A 21666-nucleotide genomic window follows, 5' to 3' on the forward strand; every position below is an offset into this window, starting at 1 on the left:
CCAGGTGTACAATACCATGTTCACAGCTACGCCTCACTGCAAACACATGCACACATGCATAGTGTTTGGGCAGATTCCCTGTACAGCACATGTATAGAAAGTCTAAGACAGTCTCAAAAATTCTGGGAAGGGCTTGGGCACTGTATGGGCTCTATGCAGTACAGGTACACCTACATTTTACAGGACATCTTCCCCAAATATCTAAGCATCCTAGCTATATGATAAGAATAGGAGAGAAACGGTAAGATTTCCTTTGAAACAAACATGTTTCAAGACAAGTGGAAAATATCATCACCTGTCTAAATCCACAAAACAAGAAAGCTTAAATTAAAACTATTTTCAGGCAAATGAGAATGGAGGTCACAACTTGATAAAAACAGCGATTGTGCAAATGTGTTGCTGCATGCAGAAACTGTCTACACACACATCCCCACACAAAATTGCCTCCAAAGGAAAATGAAGCATCTCTGCAAATTCAAGGAAAGATTACATGACAGGCAGATCTCCTCTGGAAGGGACATGAAAGCTGTATTCTCACTCCTCTGTCCAAAAATCAGAGACTCAAAATACATTTTCTGATGCTTACTAAAACTAATGTCCAACGCTTCAAAAATGTGGGAGAAATAAAATCCATTACACTGCCCACTGCATATATTCAGTATAGGTGGTTTCCAGACTTTGGGGACAAACAGATTCCTTCAGTTGAAATACTTCTCCTATATCCACCTTATCATCATCCCTATAATTCATGACTTAACTAATTCACTTAAAAACACAATAAGCAATACAATTCTATGAATCAGTTGGTGGACAACATTGCTTTACATGGCAAATACTGAAAATCCTAGCACAAGGGATTGTATTTTGTACCCTGAGGATTAATATATACCTTAATTACTTGAAAAGAAACCTTTCCCCATGTTAGTAAGAAGTGTATAATTAATACAAATACAGAATTATATAATAACTCTCCTAACAACAAATGTCATTTTTTAGGGTAGGCTTCTTGTTAGTTATAAAGTACTATGCACAGGGAAAACCCTAAGTTTAGCTAATAGTGACAATTCCTGAGCTTGCTGTTAGCTGCAGGAGATGGAATCTACAGTGAACGTAAAATACCAATTCAGTGCTCAATAGTAATTTGCAGAAATTAGTGTATAGTATAAATCCCTGGTGAGCACTATACCTTGAATCCTGTGGGTTCTTCAGACTTCCTTGTAAAAAAAATGGAGGTAAAACTAAATAGAAACGTGCGAATAAAGTCTGTTATGACCAAAGACGGGCCTTTGGCCTGACCCAGTATGGCCACAGTTGCTGTTGCATATACAAAACACACACTACCAGGAAACTAAATTCCAGACAAACACTTAATAACCTTATCCACATTTTAAACCAATTAATCTACCTAGTCATTCATATCCTGCCTTAAAGGCTATTTCAAAGTTAACTACAGTCCTTGGCATATCAAGCAAGGGATCCAAAAGAGGAAATACACATTGCATTGTGTTTCCCAAGGTTTTGAAGCATTCAAATAAATTACAAAAAACCACTGCCTGTGCTGAAAGCATGCGTAGTGACATACACTACCTATTATTTATTTTTAGTTAACACAGAGAAAGCAAACAAAAAGCAGAAAGAAAGGCAGAGGCAGTATTAAGAAACACAAGAAGTCAGGAGCTCTGATTGTCCCCTCTTCTATGCCAGTGCAGATCAGGAGTGCTGTCATTCACAGTGTTTCAACAAAATTACATTCAGCATGGAGTAAAAGAGAATTTAAATAGGCGACCGAAAAATGCCTGACTGAGCTAAACCTGAGCTCCTGTCCTGTAAATTAAGTAGCTGCTCTCTGCAGTGTGACAAGAAACTATGGACATCCCTTACAGGATGGGGAATGCCAGCTCGACAGGTTTAACGTGTAAACCTGTCACCCTCCTTTTGGTTCTCCAAAACCTGGTGAGGACTGTCAGACCTGTGGTTGAAATCATCACATGTAACGACAAGACTGAAGACTCCTGTTGATAAAAGTCCACATAGGTAAAAGAAACTCTGTGTTCAAAACATTTGAAAAATAGTTTCAAATTATTTCTTTGTCATGTACATTTTATATCCTTTCTTATCGATAGTATTTTCATGAAAGCAACTCTTTTGAGATCCTCTTCAGGGACAACAGAATCTCTATGTTAAAGTTCTCCCATTCTTTCCAAGGAAATATCTTTCTTGCTACATGCATAGTGAGAACTGACACATATGTAACTAATGTACCTTGTATAAATGACCCAGAATTATTCAGAAGTGACTATGGTTTTAATCACAGCACCTTTCAATTAGAAAGTAGATACTTAATTGCTTTATCTGCTTCGTTTCTTAAACTTGTCCATATCATACTATTTTCTCCAAAACTTACTCAAATTAAAACAAACTTAGAGAAGCCTGCCAAGGTCCCTCTGGATGGCATCCCTTCCCTCCAGCCTGACAACCACACCAGACAGCTTGGTGTTTTTGGCAAGCTTCCTGAGGGTGTACTCAATTCCACTGTCCATATTGCTGACAAAGGTGTTTAGCACTGCTGGTCCCAATCCTGGCCCCTGAAGAACACCACTCATCACTGATCTCCATTTGGATGTTCAAGCCATTGACCACAACTCTGAGTGTAACCACACAGACAATAAAATCACCATCAAAACATATTTCAGGTCATTGTTTTGATGCAGAACTGGCTACTTCACTGCTATGCAGAAAGCCATTAGAAGAAACCACTGTTCTAAGTATTTTTCCATATATGTCACAGAATCATAGAATGGTTTGGGTTGGAAAGGACCTTAAGATCATCTAGTTCCAACCCCCCTGCCATGAGCAGGGACATGTCACACTAGACCGTGTCACCAGAGGCTCTGTCCAACCTGGCTTTGAACACTGCCAGTTATGAAGCATTTACCGCCTCTTTGGGCAACCTGTTCCAGTGCCTCACCACCCTCACAGTAAAGAATTTCTTCCTTATATCTAATCTTAACTTCCCCTGTTTAAGTTTGAACCCATTACTTTTTGTCCTATCACCATAGTCCCTGATGAAAAGTCCCTCCCCAACATCCTTGTAGGCCCCCTTCAGATACTGGAAGGCTGCTACGAGCTCTCCACGCAGCCTTCTCTTCTCCAGGCTGAACAGCCTCAACTTTCCCAGCCTGTCTCCATATGGAGGTGCTATAGCCCCCTTGTCATCCTTGTGGCCCTCCTCTGGACTTCAACAGCTCCATGTCCTTCTTATGTCCACACATTATAGCTAAATTACATAAGGTATTACAGAAATTAGTACCATTAGCGATTATTTCAGTTGTGGTTCAAAGTAGAAGACATCACCCTATATATAAGAGTGGAGGCAGAAACTTCTTCCTCTTACTTACTGATTTAATCTGAGCAGATTTCAACTACGCCAAGATGCTAATATCGCCTGGGCAGATGCAGATCATCTGAGAACGTAATCAGCAAAGACCCAAGCAACTGGGAAGAATGACTATTTCTGCTGCAAGACAGAGCAGCTAAAGGAGCATTACACAAACAAAAAAATCAGCATCAGACCCAGGCATGGCTAGAGCAACTGAAAAGGCACCTGTTAAACAACATCCTTTCCCCCCCATCTGTTTTTAACGTAGCAACTGTCAGGCATAATGGCTCACTGGCCATGACTTGCAGCAGTAATGCTGTTCTCTCGGTCCCCCCATTTTTCAGCATTATTCTTAGTTTACCCACAGATATTTCACCTGTCATGCAACCCTTACTGAGTCAGCTTCCCACAGTGAGATGTACTGAAAGACTTTGAAATGAGAATCCTTGCCATGTCATTTAAGAGACAATGAACAGTACCAGCTTTTTTCATCCCTTGTTCTAACCTACATTCCAGGCAGAATTGCAAGGTATAAAAACCCCTTTATGTGTATGCATGCAGCTTTTACCCTGCCACTAGTCAGCCACAGTCCGTACCCTGCCAGATATATCTTTCAAAGTGCTGGGAGTACTTCAGTGCCTAAATGAGTGAGAACAGTCGGCCTGATGTCAGGAACAAAATTATCTATTTATCCTGATACTGTGTCCAATGTAAGCAGTATCCACCCTAACTTTTACCCACTTGACACAGTTTCAAGTGCACAGAAGTCTGAATCCAAGGTAGTCTGTGACAAAAGGGATCCGTACAAATTATTCTTACAGGGCACTTGAAATGTAATGAGACTTCTCTTCAGGGATACTTTCCTGTAGGTCTGATTTCACTTTTTTTTTTACTTTCTCTAAATGCATTTAAAAAATTAGAAGTACAACATGTCTGAAGTCATACATAACTTTCATGCTGCAAAATAGGAGACATTTCTCCCTATGTAAGAAATAGCCCTCAATTGTAGACAGTACCTGTAATGATGGAAGAGTGAAATAAGATGACACACCTTTTAAACCTTTGTTCTTACTACTGGAATTATTAGGGCATTTGCCCACAATGATTTAGACCGAGACATCAAATGAATCTGATCTACACTACCATAAATTCACCAAACACATTTTAATTATCTCTGCAGCCTCTCTTCTTTCTGCTTCACAGAGTCAAGACTATGTATTTCATTTTCTCACTAAACAGGAGTCGACCTGTAGCCAGATGCACTGTTAGGGTACAGCCAAGTTAAGAGGTTGTACTTAAGATCCGGCCATCACTGTAGGATCTCCCCTCAGCCTTACTGGCACAATGGCATCCATGATCATTCCCCAACCCAGTTCTGTCAAAATGTTTTGGTTGAGTTTAAGAACTGACTATTAAAAGTGTTTAAGCTAACCTAGATCATTTTGACAGAACCAGGCTGGTGAACAACTGCTTGTGCTGTTATGCTGGCAAAGCTGAGAAGGCAGTAAAGTATGAAGACTGGAAAAGAGGAAAAGTGCAAAGAGAACATGAATCACCTGCACTTAAACAATGCACCTGGCAGCAATTCAGTAGTACCTCAGTTCATGGGCTTTTGCTATGCTATGCATTTTTGCCCAAATTCCACCAAGCTACTGAAAACAGTTTCTTTAGTGACCCAGCTTCTTGGAATTTTCCATGAGAGCACAGGACCCAGTGGGTCATCTGCACTGCTAACAGTGGGTAACAAATTGAAATTCCAAATTAGCTTTCTTTTTCCAGCTCTGCCTCCATCTCCCGCTTGAATGTGAGTTTATATTTCTCTCTACTGATGTGTTGAGAATGATACTTGGCAGCATGAAGCCCAGATGCAAAAGCCTGCACACACTTACAAATAAACCCAAATTCATGAAGGCTGAATTTAAAAGGTACAAGTCAGGTTGTATATGAACTGAAGCCTCATTTTCTTTGAGCACATTAGGAAAGAATCTTCTGGGAGTAGAACCACTGCCAAATGGCTCCCCCAGTGAGTAGCCGTTTTGGATGAGTAGAGCTTAGGGAAGTTAATATCCAGTACTGAAAGAAGCAAGCAGGACAGGACAGAGCAGAGCTGAGAGAAAGGCTGCTGGGGAGAGCTGCTCTATAGGCCAGGTAGGGGCTGGCTTTCATAACCAAAAGAAAGCAGAGAGCAGGAGAAAAGCCCTTTGTGATGCTCCATGGTGAACCAGTCAAAAAGCCAGCTCTCTTTCACCCAGCATGCTCCCCTCACCTGTTTCATTCCTGCTACTCGTAACATGGCTCTGGAATTGGAGGCAAGAGCTGGAAAACAAAAAAATACAATCCAAAAATACATTTTTTTCTACATTAAAAATAAAATACCGAAGCCATTGGAGTAGTAAACTGTGGAAACATTCTCCTCAAAATTCTACTACTTTCATTAAGCCCAGAGAGACCTCCTCTCTGTAGGTAAACTCCTACAGTTCTATATAGAAGCTTTAAGTCATTATGTTGAGAAAGATTTGGCCCAAAAAGGTAACCATGGAGAAGAGAAGGTGGGATCAAGCCTTTAAAACCCATTAACGGCTAGACTGAACACATAAGGACAAAATACTGTTTGAAGCCTAGGACCAGAGTGTGTAGCCAGGCAAGAAATGCACCTGCTACAGCTTTGCCGAGTTCATCGGGGCTTGTTGAAAGGAGATGCTGGCCTTTCTCAGAGTCACTGGCAGCACAGGGAATAAAGAGAACATTTTAAAGAACATGAATCACCTTACCACTTCCGGAAGCACTTTCTTCGCAAGATCGTGGATGGCTTTGATCACAATACATATAGATGACAGGAGGAATATGACACCCAAGATAACACAAGCTCTGGGGAAAAAAAATAGAAAAGGATAAAGAGAAATGTTAAGAACATATTCGAAGATGTCAACTCTCCCACTGCTAAAGGGTAACACACAACAGAATATTGATCGTAAAAAGAATAAATTAAGAAGCTAAAGACAGAGACTTGAATTCAAGAAGAGAATGAAATGTCCAGTTCCTCTCCAGTTCTTAAAACCCAGATTATATGTGACAAGACAGAGAAGACCAGATAATGCTTCAGAGTGAGAGAGAGAGACACGTCAGTTCAGCTCCTTACGATTTATCATAGAGTCCTCTAGAGGTCTCTTTCTCTTTGTTTGGCTAGGATCTTGCATTAGAAATAATCAAGGGAACTTAGTTCTCTTTACCAAAGCAGGACAGATGTTTGGTAAATCTGGTCAGTAGCATAACAGGACCCAAAACATGCTTACTCCCCAGATCTCAAAAAAAAAAAAAAAAAAAAAAACAAAACCAAAAAAACAAAACACCAGAAAAAAAGATTTTGACTGCAGATACTAAAAAAATTAGCAGTTTAGGTGCATCACATTGTAGGCTGTCCAAGGGGGTCTTAATACGTACAGAAGGCTCAGTCTCATCAGATTAGGTGCTGTGCAGAATTAGACTCTATTCCTGCTCTGCAGAGCTTACAACACTGCCTTGTAAAAAGCAAACAAATGGCTTAATGAACAGCAGATAAAGTAACAGAGAATAATTAACAGAGAATAATTAAGTTTTGTATAGGACACAGGCACAATGAGGCTTAAAAAGTACATAATGCATACACAAACTTCACAGTAAAAAAAGAAAACTCTTGCTTTTGTTCAGACATACAGACTGATTCTGCTCTGAGATGGAGTTCCTCTTGCCATGAAATACTACAGGATATAAGGCTTTGATTTCCTCTACAAATGATAATAGTGAGTCTGTTACAGTATTGATATACCCATTCTTTATCCATATTTCACTAATATGTCTTCATATAAAATACTACTACTATAGACAGATGTACAGGAAGAGCAATTGTAATGTTTAAAGCATGAAACAGTTAAGAATTTGTATCTCTACATACAATTTTCTTTCTTCGAAAGTTGTATTTCCATTGTTCACTATTCATCATTTGGTACCTGTTTGTTAGCTCAGTTTATGGATGCTATAATTATTCCAGTGGCATGCTGCTATTTTCAACAACTCAGACATCAGGCCATCTGGTGGTTGGCAGCACATGCAACGTTCACATCAAGCTCCATCTAGAGACTTCAGTTGAACTGGCACTGCTCTTTCTAGGTCTGAAGATGCAGCTGAAGCAATGGCGCAGATGAGTAGCTGATCATTTTATTCCCACACAAGTGACACTAAACCATGTTGTGGACACTCCATATAACCCTACAAACAGTTTCTCAGTAAAGGGGCTGCTCTTCTACAGAGGAGTACAGACAATGTATAGGCTAGCATCCCTCCAAGCAACAGCGTAACATTGTAGATGTGGTACTCATCTCCGGTAGGCAAAACCCTGCTACACTTATTTTAAGACAGATGTTTAACTCCTCTGTAGTAAATTGCAACACAGGCCTCGTTCTTGTTAAACATAACCTGTTGTAAAAGGTAGGCAGAAAAGGCTTGAGATAGTCTGATTGCCCCAGAGTCCTTCCCCTAGATTCAAACACAAGAACAAAAACCTGGCCCATAATCTGTGATAGAGGAAGAAGCTCACAGGATGGATCCTCTGCAATCCTGCAGTGAGACGTGATCATTGGATGGTAATATGGATGGTAGACAAGCTCATCTTCCAAAAGGAATAAGTAAAATTGAAAATTAAGAGGGCTTTCCATTTTCCATTCCATTTTTGCAAGCAATATCCTGTTCTGCAACAGATTCTTTTTAGATTTGCAATTTCACTCTATCTGAATGGATCACTGCTCAGAGATCTGTCCAGAGCTTCTTGACCATCTTTTGCCAAACCCAAAACTTTTCAGTACCACCTTTATGTGTTACTTATGTAATATTTAGCGCTGCCATAACCTAGGAAGCTTATACTGCACAATCCTTCATAATAGTTTCTGTTGCGATGATTATTTTAATTTTTGTTACGTACAGAAACATATACTAAATGTTCTGCTCATTTACCTGGGATAAATGCAGGCATTAGGTAACTTGAATTAGAACTGGCCCACAAAAGTTAGCTGTCTTGCCTAATACCATTTGCTGAGCCAGTGACTGGTTTACATAAGATACACACATCATGCAACAATATGACGACATTTCATCTGAAAGCAACACTGAAAGAGAAGCTTTTCTATGATTCCCAGCAGGCTTAAATTAACATAGCCACAAATCTGCGAGTTGAAAACAGATTAAACTTTCTTGTAACAATACATATTGATGAATGCCAAGGGTATGGGAAAGAGAAGACAGTGCATCATCACCACTTCCTCTTAGCATACCTTCTATTTCCTGCACATGATCTTTGAGGAATAACAAACATTCCCTAAGGGCTTGACAGGAGCCTTGCTGGCACAAGTCTAATTTGTCCAGGGAACCAGTGCTTGCCCTGACTGGTGGCTGGATTCAGCTGTCATGTACGTTGGGGAGTTTGGAGTTCTCTCTGTAAATTTCCCAACCACCCAAGCTTAACAGCAAATATTCTGCATCTTTACCTAAGCCAGAAGGTAAGTACTGACTTCAGCAATCTTGAGTTGCTTCCTATATTCCCCAGATGAGTTTTACAACAAAAATTCTCTTTACAGAAAAATTCTCATACATCTACTTAACCAGAAACAGCTAAAAGTAGAAAGAAAAAAGGAAGATGTCAGTGACAAGGGTATTAACAGCAGACAGAAATGTAGTCTGAGGCTTGATCAGTATTCAGTGATCATATTTAGCAAGCCTAGTTTCTCCTTTATATGCTGGCTTTGGAAACCATAGACATGCAAAATTCATGAGTAATGGTATAGTACTTTAAGTGCAAAAATACAGGTTTCTTGTCTTCTTGAGTGTACCAATTTATCTGCAAAACCACTAGAACAAAATACTGCATATTGTCTTGTTTCAATCTCATTTGCCAGAAAAATAATTTCCATCTACAAAGCAAATCATGCAAAATTCAACTAGAAATGAAATTCAACTACAAAAAAAACCCTCCAAAAATTAATCTGAAATTTTAACTGTAGTACATAATAAAGAAATTGTAATTGGTTATTGTAAGCTTGCTTTACTTTCAAGCCAGTAGACAACAAAAAATTTCATACAAGCCTACTAACTTCCATCTGCTAACAATTACTGCTTTGTAACTAAATAGTATTTCCAACTGTACATGATGGATGTTAGTGCCAAGGTTATTGGCAAATGCAATTTCCTTAATAACATTCATTTAAATTAGATAAGCTGACTGCCATTTCTAAAGAAGTTCAAGTCAACTCAGAAATAACCATAAAATTCAACGAAAGAGGAGTTAATAGAGAAATGAAGTTTGACTGACAACCTAGTGAAGATTTCACAGATGCCTCTGGCTTGGAATCATTACAGTATCATAAATGGTCCTCAATCTCCAGGTCCCCCATGGTCAATGATTCAGACACTCTGGAGTAACTGGTGGTCCACCTAATGCCCTCATATTCCAGAGCACTGGTATCTTCTTGCTAAGACATGAGGATCCTCTGTCCAGCGACACCCATGATGAAGAGATCTCCACATACCATATGCCATAAGTACCACTTACGCCTCCAGCACCTACTGAAGATCATGTACTTATTTCACAGCCATTTCTACACAAGTTAGTGTAAGAGCTTCCCGCTATATATCTATTACATCATTAGAGATGTTCTAGATCTATAATGCAACATCACTGATCACTACAGGTTTGACAAGCAACAGAAAAGACCTAATGAAGAACGCATGAATCCGAAATGTCCTTCAGTTCCATGCAATTTGTTGCTTCTAAAAAGAAAGTGGACCAGAGACAATTTAGTCAAAACATTTTAAAATTTAACAGAAAACCATTATTTGAGTTTCAGAAACAATACGCTTTCTGGACTCCTTCAGAACTCAGTATGGTTTCAAGAATAATAGATGAATTCCGAAAGGACAAGGTAAGGACATCTCTCTGATATACAGGCAATAATCAACTTTTAGGCAAACTAAAGCTCATACTTTGAAAGTTGGTTGTTTGGGTGGGGTTTTTTTTCTTAGAGCAATGGCACTCGGAATGCAAGAGCAATTAAAACTATATCATTAAGTTGACAGTACAGAGAATTTAATATTACAATTATAACAGTAAGACACCAAATCTTCTTTAGTTTGCTGTAGGTCTTGATAGCTGATCATGATCTGCCAAAGATATTTTTTATCTATTTTTGAGGCAGTATTTGTATCTGAAAATCCAGAAGATAATACATAGAATAACTCACTGTCTTAAAAAATGAACTCATCAGTTTTGTCAACTTTTCAATATAACTTTGCAACAGGTTAGACATACTTCAAATCAGTTGTACCACAGCCTCAAGCACCGAGAATGAAATTATTTGGAGTTTCAAAACTGCCAAAGACTGAAGCTTTTGAGCTTCAGTTACTGCTAGTTCACTTCTAGTGGAATCCATAACAAGATTATGTTTAAATCCTAAAAACTAAATCGTGTCCCCAGCCTGGATGTGCTACAACCTGACAATCTGCAAAAGACAATCTTCTGAAAGCAGTACTACAACCTTTAGACAACCCGTTTAGACAATCCTATAATTATCCATTTCGTATTACATCAGTCCTGGATATTTGCACTCACACTCATCAAAATAAGATGAGTATAACTGTATTACATGACATACAGCTGCCGCCTCATCTTTTCTGTAACACATACCCTGTATGGAGCTCTAATAGACACAATTCTTCACTTAGATGACAAATTCTCACAACTCATAAGTAAACCAGAAAATGAAATCTATCACTGTAAGCAGCCAACAGTTATTCCCTTAATAAAAAAAATCGTTACTTTGCATAAGTTAATGGCTTTGAAGCAAGTAGCTATGAAAAGTACTGAGATTCAGAGGGTTCCATCTCCACAAACTGTCAGTTTACAAGATGCTGTTAGTAAATTAACATTTTTTTATCTCTTTTTATCATAAAATATCATAAAGAGAAAAAGTCCAAGTATTCATTTGCATCTAGCAGACATAGCAAACCAGCCTTCTAATTCGTGGATTTATCTGTAATTCTGCCTTATATTTGTAATTATCTGTTACAATTCCCTATAGGTAGTGATAAGACTAAAATTCTGTCATAGTTCCACTACAGAACTAACAATTAACCTCACTCAGATCTCTATGGTGATTAATCTTCAATGTAATGAATCAATTTCAGCTTTAGCACGGTTCTTGCCACACTGAATACTCTCTACATGAGTCAACCCATTCCAGCCAAAGGGACTGCTCTTCAGGTAACCAGCAGCCAGCCTGAACTAAGACTGCAGATTTAGACTCTCGGTTATTTGTTTTGTAACATTTGTAAAAAATAAATAGATAATTGTAATAAAGTTCCAAATACACCCCCAGTGACAAGCTCTGCTATATGCTACCTCAAAAGAGATATGGGAGAAGCTATGCAAGGGTGACTGATGACCATTTTCCTCATATCAACTGACTGCTATAAAACAGCCACTGCAAGACGCTTCCCTTTTTAATTATCATCCTGTTATCTTTCTGGCAAATGGAATACAGTAACACAGTACCAGTGAGGGTTTGTAATGAAGCTCTTGGTAATTACTCCTCTCAAGTCAATCTGCTCTCATGTGCAGCAAAGGTGGTGCAACGGAATTAGGCATTCAGAAAAAATTAGTCATGCATATGAATACGATCTGCAAGAATGTGTTAACTTTCTCTTAGCAACTTACAGAGACAGTTGTTTTGGGGCACTGGAGAGAGAAAGGGGTCTCATGTACTTGGTAGTATGTCTGTTACATCCTGGAACCTATTCTACCACCACACTTCAAGTTCATTAAAATAGTGCCTGAAATGTGATGACACCATGTGGAATAAAACATGATTATCAGAAGCAGTCTAATTACTTCCCAGTTCTGTTAACATATGATATGACTAAAAGGCAATATTAAAAACCTAACCTTCTTGTCAAATACTGCACTATTCTCCCACCTTCTTTATTCATTGCTCTATCTCAGATTACTTGATCTTTTTCGATTACACAGGTTATTTGTGGTTTCTCATTACTTTTACCAGTGTAAAGAACCTCTAAGAACCATAGTACAGCCCAGGTTGGACTGGACCTCAAAATAATTATAGGGTCCAACCTTTCATGGGAAAGGGAGTCTCAATGAGAGTACCCTGTCCATCCACATTTTTGAAAACCTCCCATGATGAGGACTCTGCCATGCCCCTGGGGAAACCATTCCAGTGGTTGGTTGTTCTCACTGTAAAAAATTTCTTACTTGTATCCAGATCACTTACATTGAAAACATCGTTTATCTTATTTATGGAAAACATTTTAGTAATTTCAGCAGAGCTACAGATGTAAGCATGATGAAGAGATCTGTGAGAAAAGTCATGATAAACCATTAGAGTTTGTATTAATATTCTTGAGGTAGAAACTAGATACTTACATTCTCTTATATTTGCAAAGCTGCCATCAAAACAAACTTTAGTTCCTCATCTCTGCCTCAATTCTCCAGCAGCTATGATACTATAAATAGAAGATAATACTCCTAATTTCTACATAATTCTGTTACCTTCCAAGAGCTGGCTTACTCTAGTTTATTTTAATTCTGTATTTTCTTGATTGTTAAGAATCTTACCATGATATATTTTTCTGAGAGAAACAGGTTTTCCACCATGAGAATAGCAGAACAGTTTGCCCAGAGAGGTTGCAGAGTCTCCATCCCTGGAAATTTACAAGACCTGACTGGATAAATTTCTGAGCAACCTATTCTTATCCTACAGCTGACTCTGTTTTGAGCAAGAGCCTGGGTGAGAGACTGCCTGAGGCCCCTTCCAACCCTGAATTATCCTATGATCCTATGAATTTTTATTCACAAAATCTTTATCTCTGCAGATTCTGCCAAGATCTTTCAGAACTAATGGCTCCTAATAGCCCACAGAAAAGGAGATGTTAAAAACTCTACAGGCTGTTTTCACTGTTGCAGTGAAAAGGCAGTGTTAAAACTATTACTTTGCAAGGAATTTTAACTTAGCATTAAAATGAGCTGCAGGCCAGTAAGAGCAATATGAACTCTAAGCCCAGAAGTAATGTGAGCTTTTTCAGCAAAGCTGAGCGAATTGGTTTTATGATGGATACAGGATTTAATCTCTGAATAAATCCACTAATGAAACCTCTGGAGCTTAAATAAGAAAAAAAAAATTATAATATTAATTAATTTAATAAAAACTATAAATGTGCTAATTCCTGTTTCAGTATGATCTGAAAGGATTTTAGTGGTATTAGTAGGTGACAAAGTGAGTATCATGTATGGAATCATTCAGGGGAAGTCATATGGCATGCAAGGCAACTGCCCGAGAGGTGTTTGCTGTGTCAGGAGTTAGGAAAATATTTTTGAGCACAGTATTCATCCACTTTCTAATTCTGTATCTCTTTGTACATTTCTCTCAATTATCTTCTGTGTCTAGCCACATGACAAAACACTTTTATATCTCTTCACTTTGCTGGTACTCTTGTTTTCATTCTTTCTTCCCATAACCAAATACAAATTACATTCTGTGAATGTTCCTTCATTAGTAACTTGGAGCTTGCAATAATCTGCACCGTATTTCTTCTAGATCAGAGGCAGTCAGCCTGTATAAACAAAGCTAGCCCTACTTTCATTTAACATTTGTACTATAGCAGCTTTTCTAGTCTGATTACAGTAGCCAAATAAACTTCCAGGCACAGCCAGCCAAAGACTTCTCCACTGTAGGCAAAATGCTGATACTCAAAGGTTGAGAACTTGGGATGAAAAAGCTCTGGTTTTGCTTACCAGCAAATGATTTTCTGGTGGCAAACCAGTGGGTTCTGGCCTAATGAGGATGAAGTGGAGCATGGTAGAGAAAATGGAAGAGTACTCAGAGTTAAGTCAGTGGACAAAGAAAATGGAAAAGGAGGAAGTCAGAGGATGTTTCAGAGAGGAGTGGCTGAAAGTGTTTGTTCTGGTTTGCAGTCATTTGGGGTACCACGGGACAGCTGGGGATGTTGCAGATGTGGGCCTCTCTTTGCTTTCTCTTACCTTTATCTCAAATCAACCCATGTCCTTCTGATACCCACAGCTTTTCCTCTCCTCACAGCCACCTTCTCCTCCACAGCAGCCTCTGTTTGCTATCTACACATGCTAATCTGCTGTCATGCAAGTAAGGAACAGGAGAAATTGAGCAAGATCCATTCTTTCTACCAAGGAAGTGTATGTAAAGAAGTAGGGGAGAGGCCTAAGCAGGCATTCTAGGAATGTCTCCCTGCACAGCAATAGCCACTCATGCACACAGTCCAGACACAGCAGGGGCAGATGGCAGTGAAATCTCCATGGCCATGTACTGTATCTCTACAGCAGGAAAGGACCTGTTCAGTCTACTGCACACTGTGCCACAAAAGCACAAGGTCTGCTGCTCGTTACCTTAAAAAGAGGCATTAAAATTGTGATGCAGCTGTTTGTTAACATTTGTTCCTTCCTACCCATTCTACTGCTGAAATAATCCTAGTTATGTTTTTCATTAGGGTAACATCCAGAAATGTGAAGATCCTAAAATTTGCCACTTAAACCCATTAAAGGGCCTACTCTAAAAAGAACAATTACTAGCCACTGTGGCATTTTACTGTCATACACAGGAAAAATATGCAATATCAGCCTTAGTGTTGAGATTCCTGCTCCTTTGTCACGCTCTACTGCTAAACTTAAAGTTCTTCGTATCCAATTAGATAGTTAAATTGTTTGTTTATGTTTGTAGTATAGTTTATCTATAATCAGGTTTAGCTACTGAGGAGGGATTGGAAACCAAACTGTGCAGAGTCACAGTTATTCAGAGCATTTACACCAGCTTGTTGTTGGGTGAAGAAGCAATAGAGTCATTTTAAGGTGCACTTTAAAAGGAAGGAAGTGGGCTCACTGTTCATCACACATGTTCCACAATCCTCCTCCAACTGCCAGAATCCAGATCAGCATTGTTACAGCTACTCCTATTTCTCACCATAAAAAAACAAAAAAAAAAGAAAGAAAAACCCAACCAGATTATGCAATAAAGTAACAGTCCAAATTAAATAGACTGTGTTATCACATGGTCTAACCTCTTCCTAAAGGACATGGAGAAGAAATGCCATTTATATATGAGACTCAGATTAGCTATGCTAGGGATCCACTTCATGTTAAAAGCATTACAGGCCTTCTAAAATTTTTATTATCCTCAGGAGTTCAACTAGTCAGTGCAGAACAGGGTATTTACGTACTTTAAAATCATGCAGCTGAAATGGGGCAATAGTTCCATAAATAATTTGATTATCCAGCTATTAATTATCTGCCAATAAAAGCTAACAGACATTTCTACAACTCGGAGATTTTGAAAACTCTTACAACCTCTCTTCTAGTTTCAGGTCTGCATAGACTGTACAGTTTCACTTATGGTACACCTGACTTCTAACCACCCTCCTGGCTTGTGAAGGTAATCAGAAATTCTATCATCCCTCTGAGGATGGAAATTAAAGGGTTTTGATAATTTCCGTAATATTAATTTTTATGGTGATTATAAAATTCCAGCACAGAACACTATATCCCCGATTTTTTATAGATATGTGTGTGTAAATACTATGCAATATACACAAATATTGCCTAATCAATTACCAGTGAAGGAAAAGGATTTCATAAATAGATTTTGCATCTAGCTTCAGTAAAATCATTGCCAAGTCTACAGATGCCACACTTTCAGAAGCAGATTTTAGAATATATAAATATATACATTTACTATTTAATATTTAATATACATTCTATGTGTGAGAATTTTGTGTGTGTGCATGCATAAATATATGCATACATGCATGTCTGCCTGGATAAGAGCAAAGTTTATGACTGCTTCACTTTTGCCTTAATATGGGATAATGGATTTATGGAGAAATGATGCAGTTTTACTAAGTCAGCCTAATGAAGCACCACTAAAATTTCTATCCAGCTGTGTACTCAGATGTAGTATTTCAGCGAAATACTTCAGAAGGAATAATGGTTTAGAAATTTTCAGTGTGGTTAAAAAGAAACTATCTTTCTCCTTCTATAACGCAGATATCCAAGCGTACGTGAGCACCTATTTTGCAAACTCTGCACTGTGCTCCACTGGGTAGGAGAGACATGCATGTGCCACGTGAAGACCAACTCAAGGTAGCTGAGAACTAAACAAGAGCTGCAGAGGTAGTTTCTCAGCTATTTGCAGTTTGTAGGCTATCTCCGTGCATTTGACATTTTTCCAGATCACTTAGCTATTGAGCTATTCACTCATCACAAAAGAGTTTTTCCTCCAGCCACAGAGGTTTGCCCTGAAGTGTGGGTAGGTGTGGATTTTGCCATCTGTGCTTCAAGTGTCTTTTGTATGTATGGCACAGATAAAATTATCCACAGTTTTAACATGTGACTGATATGTTGGGTCTGAATTGAGAGGATTATTTTCATTCAACACTACCTAAATAGACAGTGCTCATTTAGTTGGGCTAATCAGTACAGCAGAGAGCAAATCTGCAGATGAAAATTTAAATACAGCACTAATACTGAAAATTTTTGGGGGGTAGGGGTAACTCTGTGAACCAAGAAAGAATATACCCTGAAGCCATATAGATCAGTACACTCTCTTACTTGAATCAGAGGAAAAGAAAGAAGAGCCAGACCTAATTTGGCAGTGTGACAACCATTCCCTCTTAGAAACGGTGGTTTCTAATTCTTTCAATCTTTGGGTGCATGAGTAGGATATGTCACAATCCCTGTATCACACGCCTAAATGTAATACACACATATTCAATATAACTTCCATAAGGCTGCCCATGACCAAACCCTGGTGTAAATATTCTCAAGTGGTGTCACCTGAACATAAGAAAGCCAGAAAAAAGGGTTACTAATACTTTGGAAGGAGATGGCAACGGTGATGGCTCCTTACAGAATCTGCACAGGGTAGTAATAAAGGGCAATTTAAATGGTTATCCTCAAAGCAAAAATCACTGGCAGGATGAAATCCTCTGGAGTGCACTGGACTAGACCATAAGCAACTGGACAAGAGACTACAGAGCAAAAGTAGATTTGCAGTTTGAAGAGACAATGTAGTGCAAAGCAGTAAGGTATCATTCCATAAAGCAATGCAGCACTTTTCCCTAGCAACTGAAGAAGGATACCATGTACGTAATGATTTCCCCTGTCTTCTAAAAATTAATCGTGCCAGTAAGCAAAGAGAGAACAAGGTGTCAAAGGAATATTTATCCACAAGACAATGGGAATACCACAGCAAAAGACAGTTCCTTCAGGTATATTCAATTCAGAGTGGTGTATATTTACCATACACAGAGTTGTACAGATGATTTTATTATTGATGCTTACTTCAGTCTAACTTCCAGAAAGAAGGTAACTAAGCAACTGGTAAGGATTTCTAATCACTTGTCTAGGTTTCTTCAAAGGTCACATGCCTAAGATGTGGGGCTATAAAAGAATAACTGTTCAAATCTGTATCCTTCTGCTTGACAAACATCCACGGGGCAGCACTTCAAACACTAATATGCCTGCTTGCTGCCCGTTTACCTGGAGAGGCTACTTACAATCAAAAACTCAAAGCAGGGCATGCTCTATGAAAAGATAACTAACAGAGAGTTGTACCCAGGACACTATCAAGCAACCAAGGAATGGGATAGGTACACTGGTAATGTTGTAGTCATTGGGTATTATAAAACGATTCTATATATATATATACACTTATATAATGATATCATTAATACGCTTTATAAAATGTTTTTAAATAGCCTAATTCCCATGTCCTACTGTTGAATAGCTGAAAGCGTCAACCCCGGTGCATGAAGTCTTAGGAAAGGGTCAGAATATACTTGTTTCTTCCTTTCCTTCCTCTCTTCATTACATATCCTTATGTAATGGATAATCCTTATATAGAGATATCCACATAGTGTATTCCTAGAGTTGTTCAACAACTGAGAAACCCAACAGTCAAGTTCTCTCATCAGACAGAAAAAAGGCACAAGAATGCTGAGTGCTTATATACTGAAGCTATATATATATACACACAGATTAGAAATAAGATGACATCTTTATCACTGAGCTTAATTAAACATACGGGTGGGGTCCTGAAGGATGCAAGAGATTTTCTCATTGTTGCATCCAACATTCTAATTATAAGACAGGTTTCTGATTTACTCCATCCCTCAAGAGTAAATATCTTACTTAGAGATTGCTTTTAGCTCAAACTAAGTTAGAAATTCTTGGATTAAACTCTCAGAGTTATGCTCTTTTGGATGTCAAAACTGATGAGAATATCAGTTCATTCTCCCCATAAATTAAGAACTTATCAAGAATTAAAACCTCAGGGCAGGCATTTTTCACTTGGCCAATGGGTTCCTCTTTATGACTATCAAATCCAGCTGCCAAAGCAGAGGTATAATGCATGGAGATAAAAGTAAGTTACATTCACATAGCAAAGTTTTTAGGTAATGTCTAATTACACAGCTGCAAAGACTGCAAGACATTCCCAGTTCTCAATCCATTGTTTTTAAACCTAGCATAAGGTGAGAAAAGATATGCAAAACAAACAGATAATAACTGAAGCCACCTACTGTTCCAGGTAAAGTGTCACCTTACCTACAAAGAAACAGCATACCAGAATCACACCCTGCCCCACCAAGGATCACAGAATCATAGAATGGTTTGGGTTGGAAGGGACTTAAAGATCATCTAGTTCCAACCCCCCTGCCATGAGCAGGGACACCTACCACTAGACCAGGTTGCTCCAAGCCCCATCTAACCTGGCCTTGAACACTGACAGGCATGAATTATTTACCACTTCTTTGAGCAACCTGTTCCAGCGCCTCATCACCCTCACAGTAAAGAACTTCTTCCTTGTATCTAATCTAAATCTTCCCTCTTTCAGTTTCAAGCCATTTCCCCTTGTCCTACCACTACTTGCTCTTATAAGAAGTCCCTCTCCAGTGTTCTTGTAGGCCCCCTTTAGGATTTGGTATGGCTATTTTCTCATATTTTAGGATAGGAATGAATATTTTCTCCTGGCAAAAAGCCTTCTCAGCAGCAGGTGGAGGTATGACAGATATATGCACCTTTGTCTGCCACACAGTAGACTCTATCTAGTTCTTATTTTAATATTACTGCCAATGTTTAGGATAACAGCTTCACCAACATAAGGAAAAAATATATCTGTGTTCATAATGTATTACGTCATGGCAACATAGAGCACCACAAGTTCATTAGAAATTATTTGCCCATGATACAATTTAATTTTCTTATTACAGTAATAAAGGAAAGACTAGCTGGAGTCTGACACAGACAATTAAAAAAAAAACCAACAAAAACCAACTAACAACCAACCAAAACAACAACAAAACCACCAAAAGCAAAAAAGAGTGAAAGAAATGTAAGCTTTCTGGTCTTGGCATAATCCAGAATGTTCATTATGAATAAGGTTTCCCATTTACTCTGGCACTGGAAAGAAAAATGTTGACTGGAAAGAAAGATGTTGACAGACTGGCTCTTACGAACCACAGAATTTAACTTGGTACCATCAACAAAATAATACCAAGTACCACTGCCAAGAATCACTATGTTACATATAATGTACAAAGTTACGTTTTTGCAATACTGAACATACAAGCTCAGACCAATCCCAATCGCCCAAAAAATCCTATGAGCAATGGATCCTATAGGCAAAAGTAGATAACTCAGTCCTGCACTAGTCCTGTGCTACATGGTACAGAAATGCAAGACTGTAGCTCTGTAATTAACAATAGGGATATTGCTTTATAGCCTGAGAAGTATCAGTAGTCCACTTACTCCATTTGACCTGGGAAGGCTGCCAACTAACTCCATCAACTTAACCTGAGCAAAATCCTGTTTTCCTGAGCAGAGAGAATCAAATTCACAGCTTCAAGCTCCTTCCAACCACCTATAAACAGCTCCTTCTTTTCCAGCTTTTTCACAAGGTTGTGTGTCTGAAGTTTGTATCCTATTTTCTCAATCTTTCCTTTTTTTAGCGGTATTTCTCACTTTCTCCTCACACACAGTTCCAGAACTCCAATTTAATTCCTTCTTTCTGATTTCTCAGATCAAAAAGCTGCCCTTTAGCTGTACAGTTAGTTATTAGTTCAGCCTCTCATGAGACGTTTTTCCAGGTCCCTATTGCTTCAGTCTTCTACTAAAAAATTATTTCTACTGCTGTTTACTGGGTTTATTTATGCACATGAAAAAAGTTACCACATCAGTTTTAATAAGTTTCTTTCTACAAGAGAATTTAGATTTGCTTCAGCAGTCCAATAAACTATTATGTTGCTAAAGATTTACTAAAGCACAGAATATTCAAGAGTATTTGTACTCTGGTTATGGAGAGCATTCAGATTTCTTTGCACATCTTGAATAGTTCAGTGTTTGTTCAATGTTCAAATCATTGTTCAATGAGCAAATCAATGTTCAAAACAAAACAGAAGATTGGATTCAGACTTTTAACCTGACAACCTGCCCTAATTGATCCTGCTTTGAGCATGATTTGGACTGGTGACCTCCAGAGGTGCCTGCCAACCCCAGCCATTCTATGGCACAGAACCGCACAAAACTCTTACCATGAAGTAATAGACTGTACCTGGCCCAAAGTGCACAGGTAGTGGGTCTACTGTATTTTTACCGTCTTTAGTTTATCAGCTACATTACAGTATATTCCTTCCTCTTAGTTTCTGCTCTTATGAAGAAAAATAGGGAATTGCAAAAATTTTATTTTGATTGTAAATTTTCATCCTTTGTGGAGATTCAAAATTATTTCTCAAGTTATTTCAGCACTCCTTTCTTGGATTTCTTGATCATTGCTTTGTTGAAAATTTATTCAGCACCTCAAAGTTTCCTGCATGTCAACTTGCAATGCAGCAGATCACGCTGAGCAAATCAAGTGCTCGTGAACTATGTACTCTGACTCACTTCCTAGATATCATTAGTCCTTCCCAATTCTTGCCTTGCCTCAAGGCCTACAATTCTTTCAACTACTCTTCTAAAACTACATGAAAATGTATACATTATACTGGTTTTACCCTCTTTTATCTGACAGTCAAAATAAAAAGATGGTGAAGTACAAAACTGAAAAGTACCAAAACACATCAAATATTCATCCCACTCCTACATACTCTTTCATTAATGAGCCAGCTAGGCAGAATAAAGCAATAGCTCATATGGCCTACAATCTTACACTGGTTTATACCTGATCCTGCTG

At 38.5% G+C, this 21666-nt stretch overlaps 1 protein-coding gene across 1 annotated transcript in view; it reads right to left on the minus strand.

Annotated features, from left to right (window-relative positions):
• TMEM163 (transmembrane protein 163) overlaps nucleotides 1–21666 on the minus strand; it is a gene marked incomplete at its 5' end in the record, with an annotated part of 95209 nt that overhangs the window by 15355 nt on the left and 58188 nt on the right. The window contains one exon of the mRNA XM_010017198.1: nucleotides 6151–6247. Within this exon, the coding sequence (XP_010015500.1) occupies nucleotides 6151–6247 (97 nt within the window). The remainder of the gene's footprint in view (nucleotides 1–6150; nucleotides 6248–21666) is intronic.

The sequence above is a fragment of the Nestor notabilis genome, unplaced genomic scaffold (assembly GCF_000696875.1).
Source record: "Nestor notabilis isolate BGI_N333 unplaced genomic scaffold, ASM69687v1 scaffold2976, whole genome shotgun sequence".
Taxonomy (NCBI): domain Eukaryota; kingdom Metazoa; phylum Chordata; class Aves; order Psittaciformes; family Psittacidae; genus Nestor; species Nestor notabilis.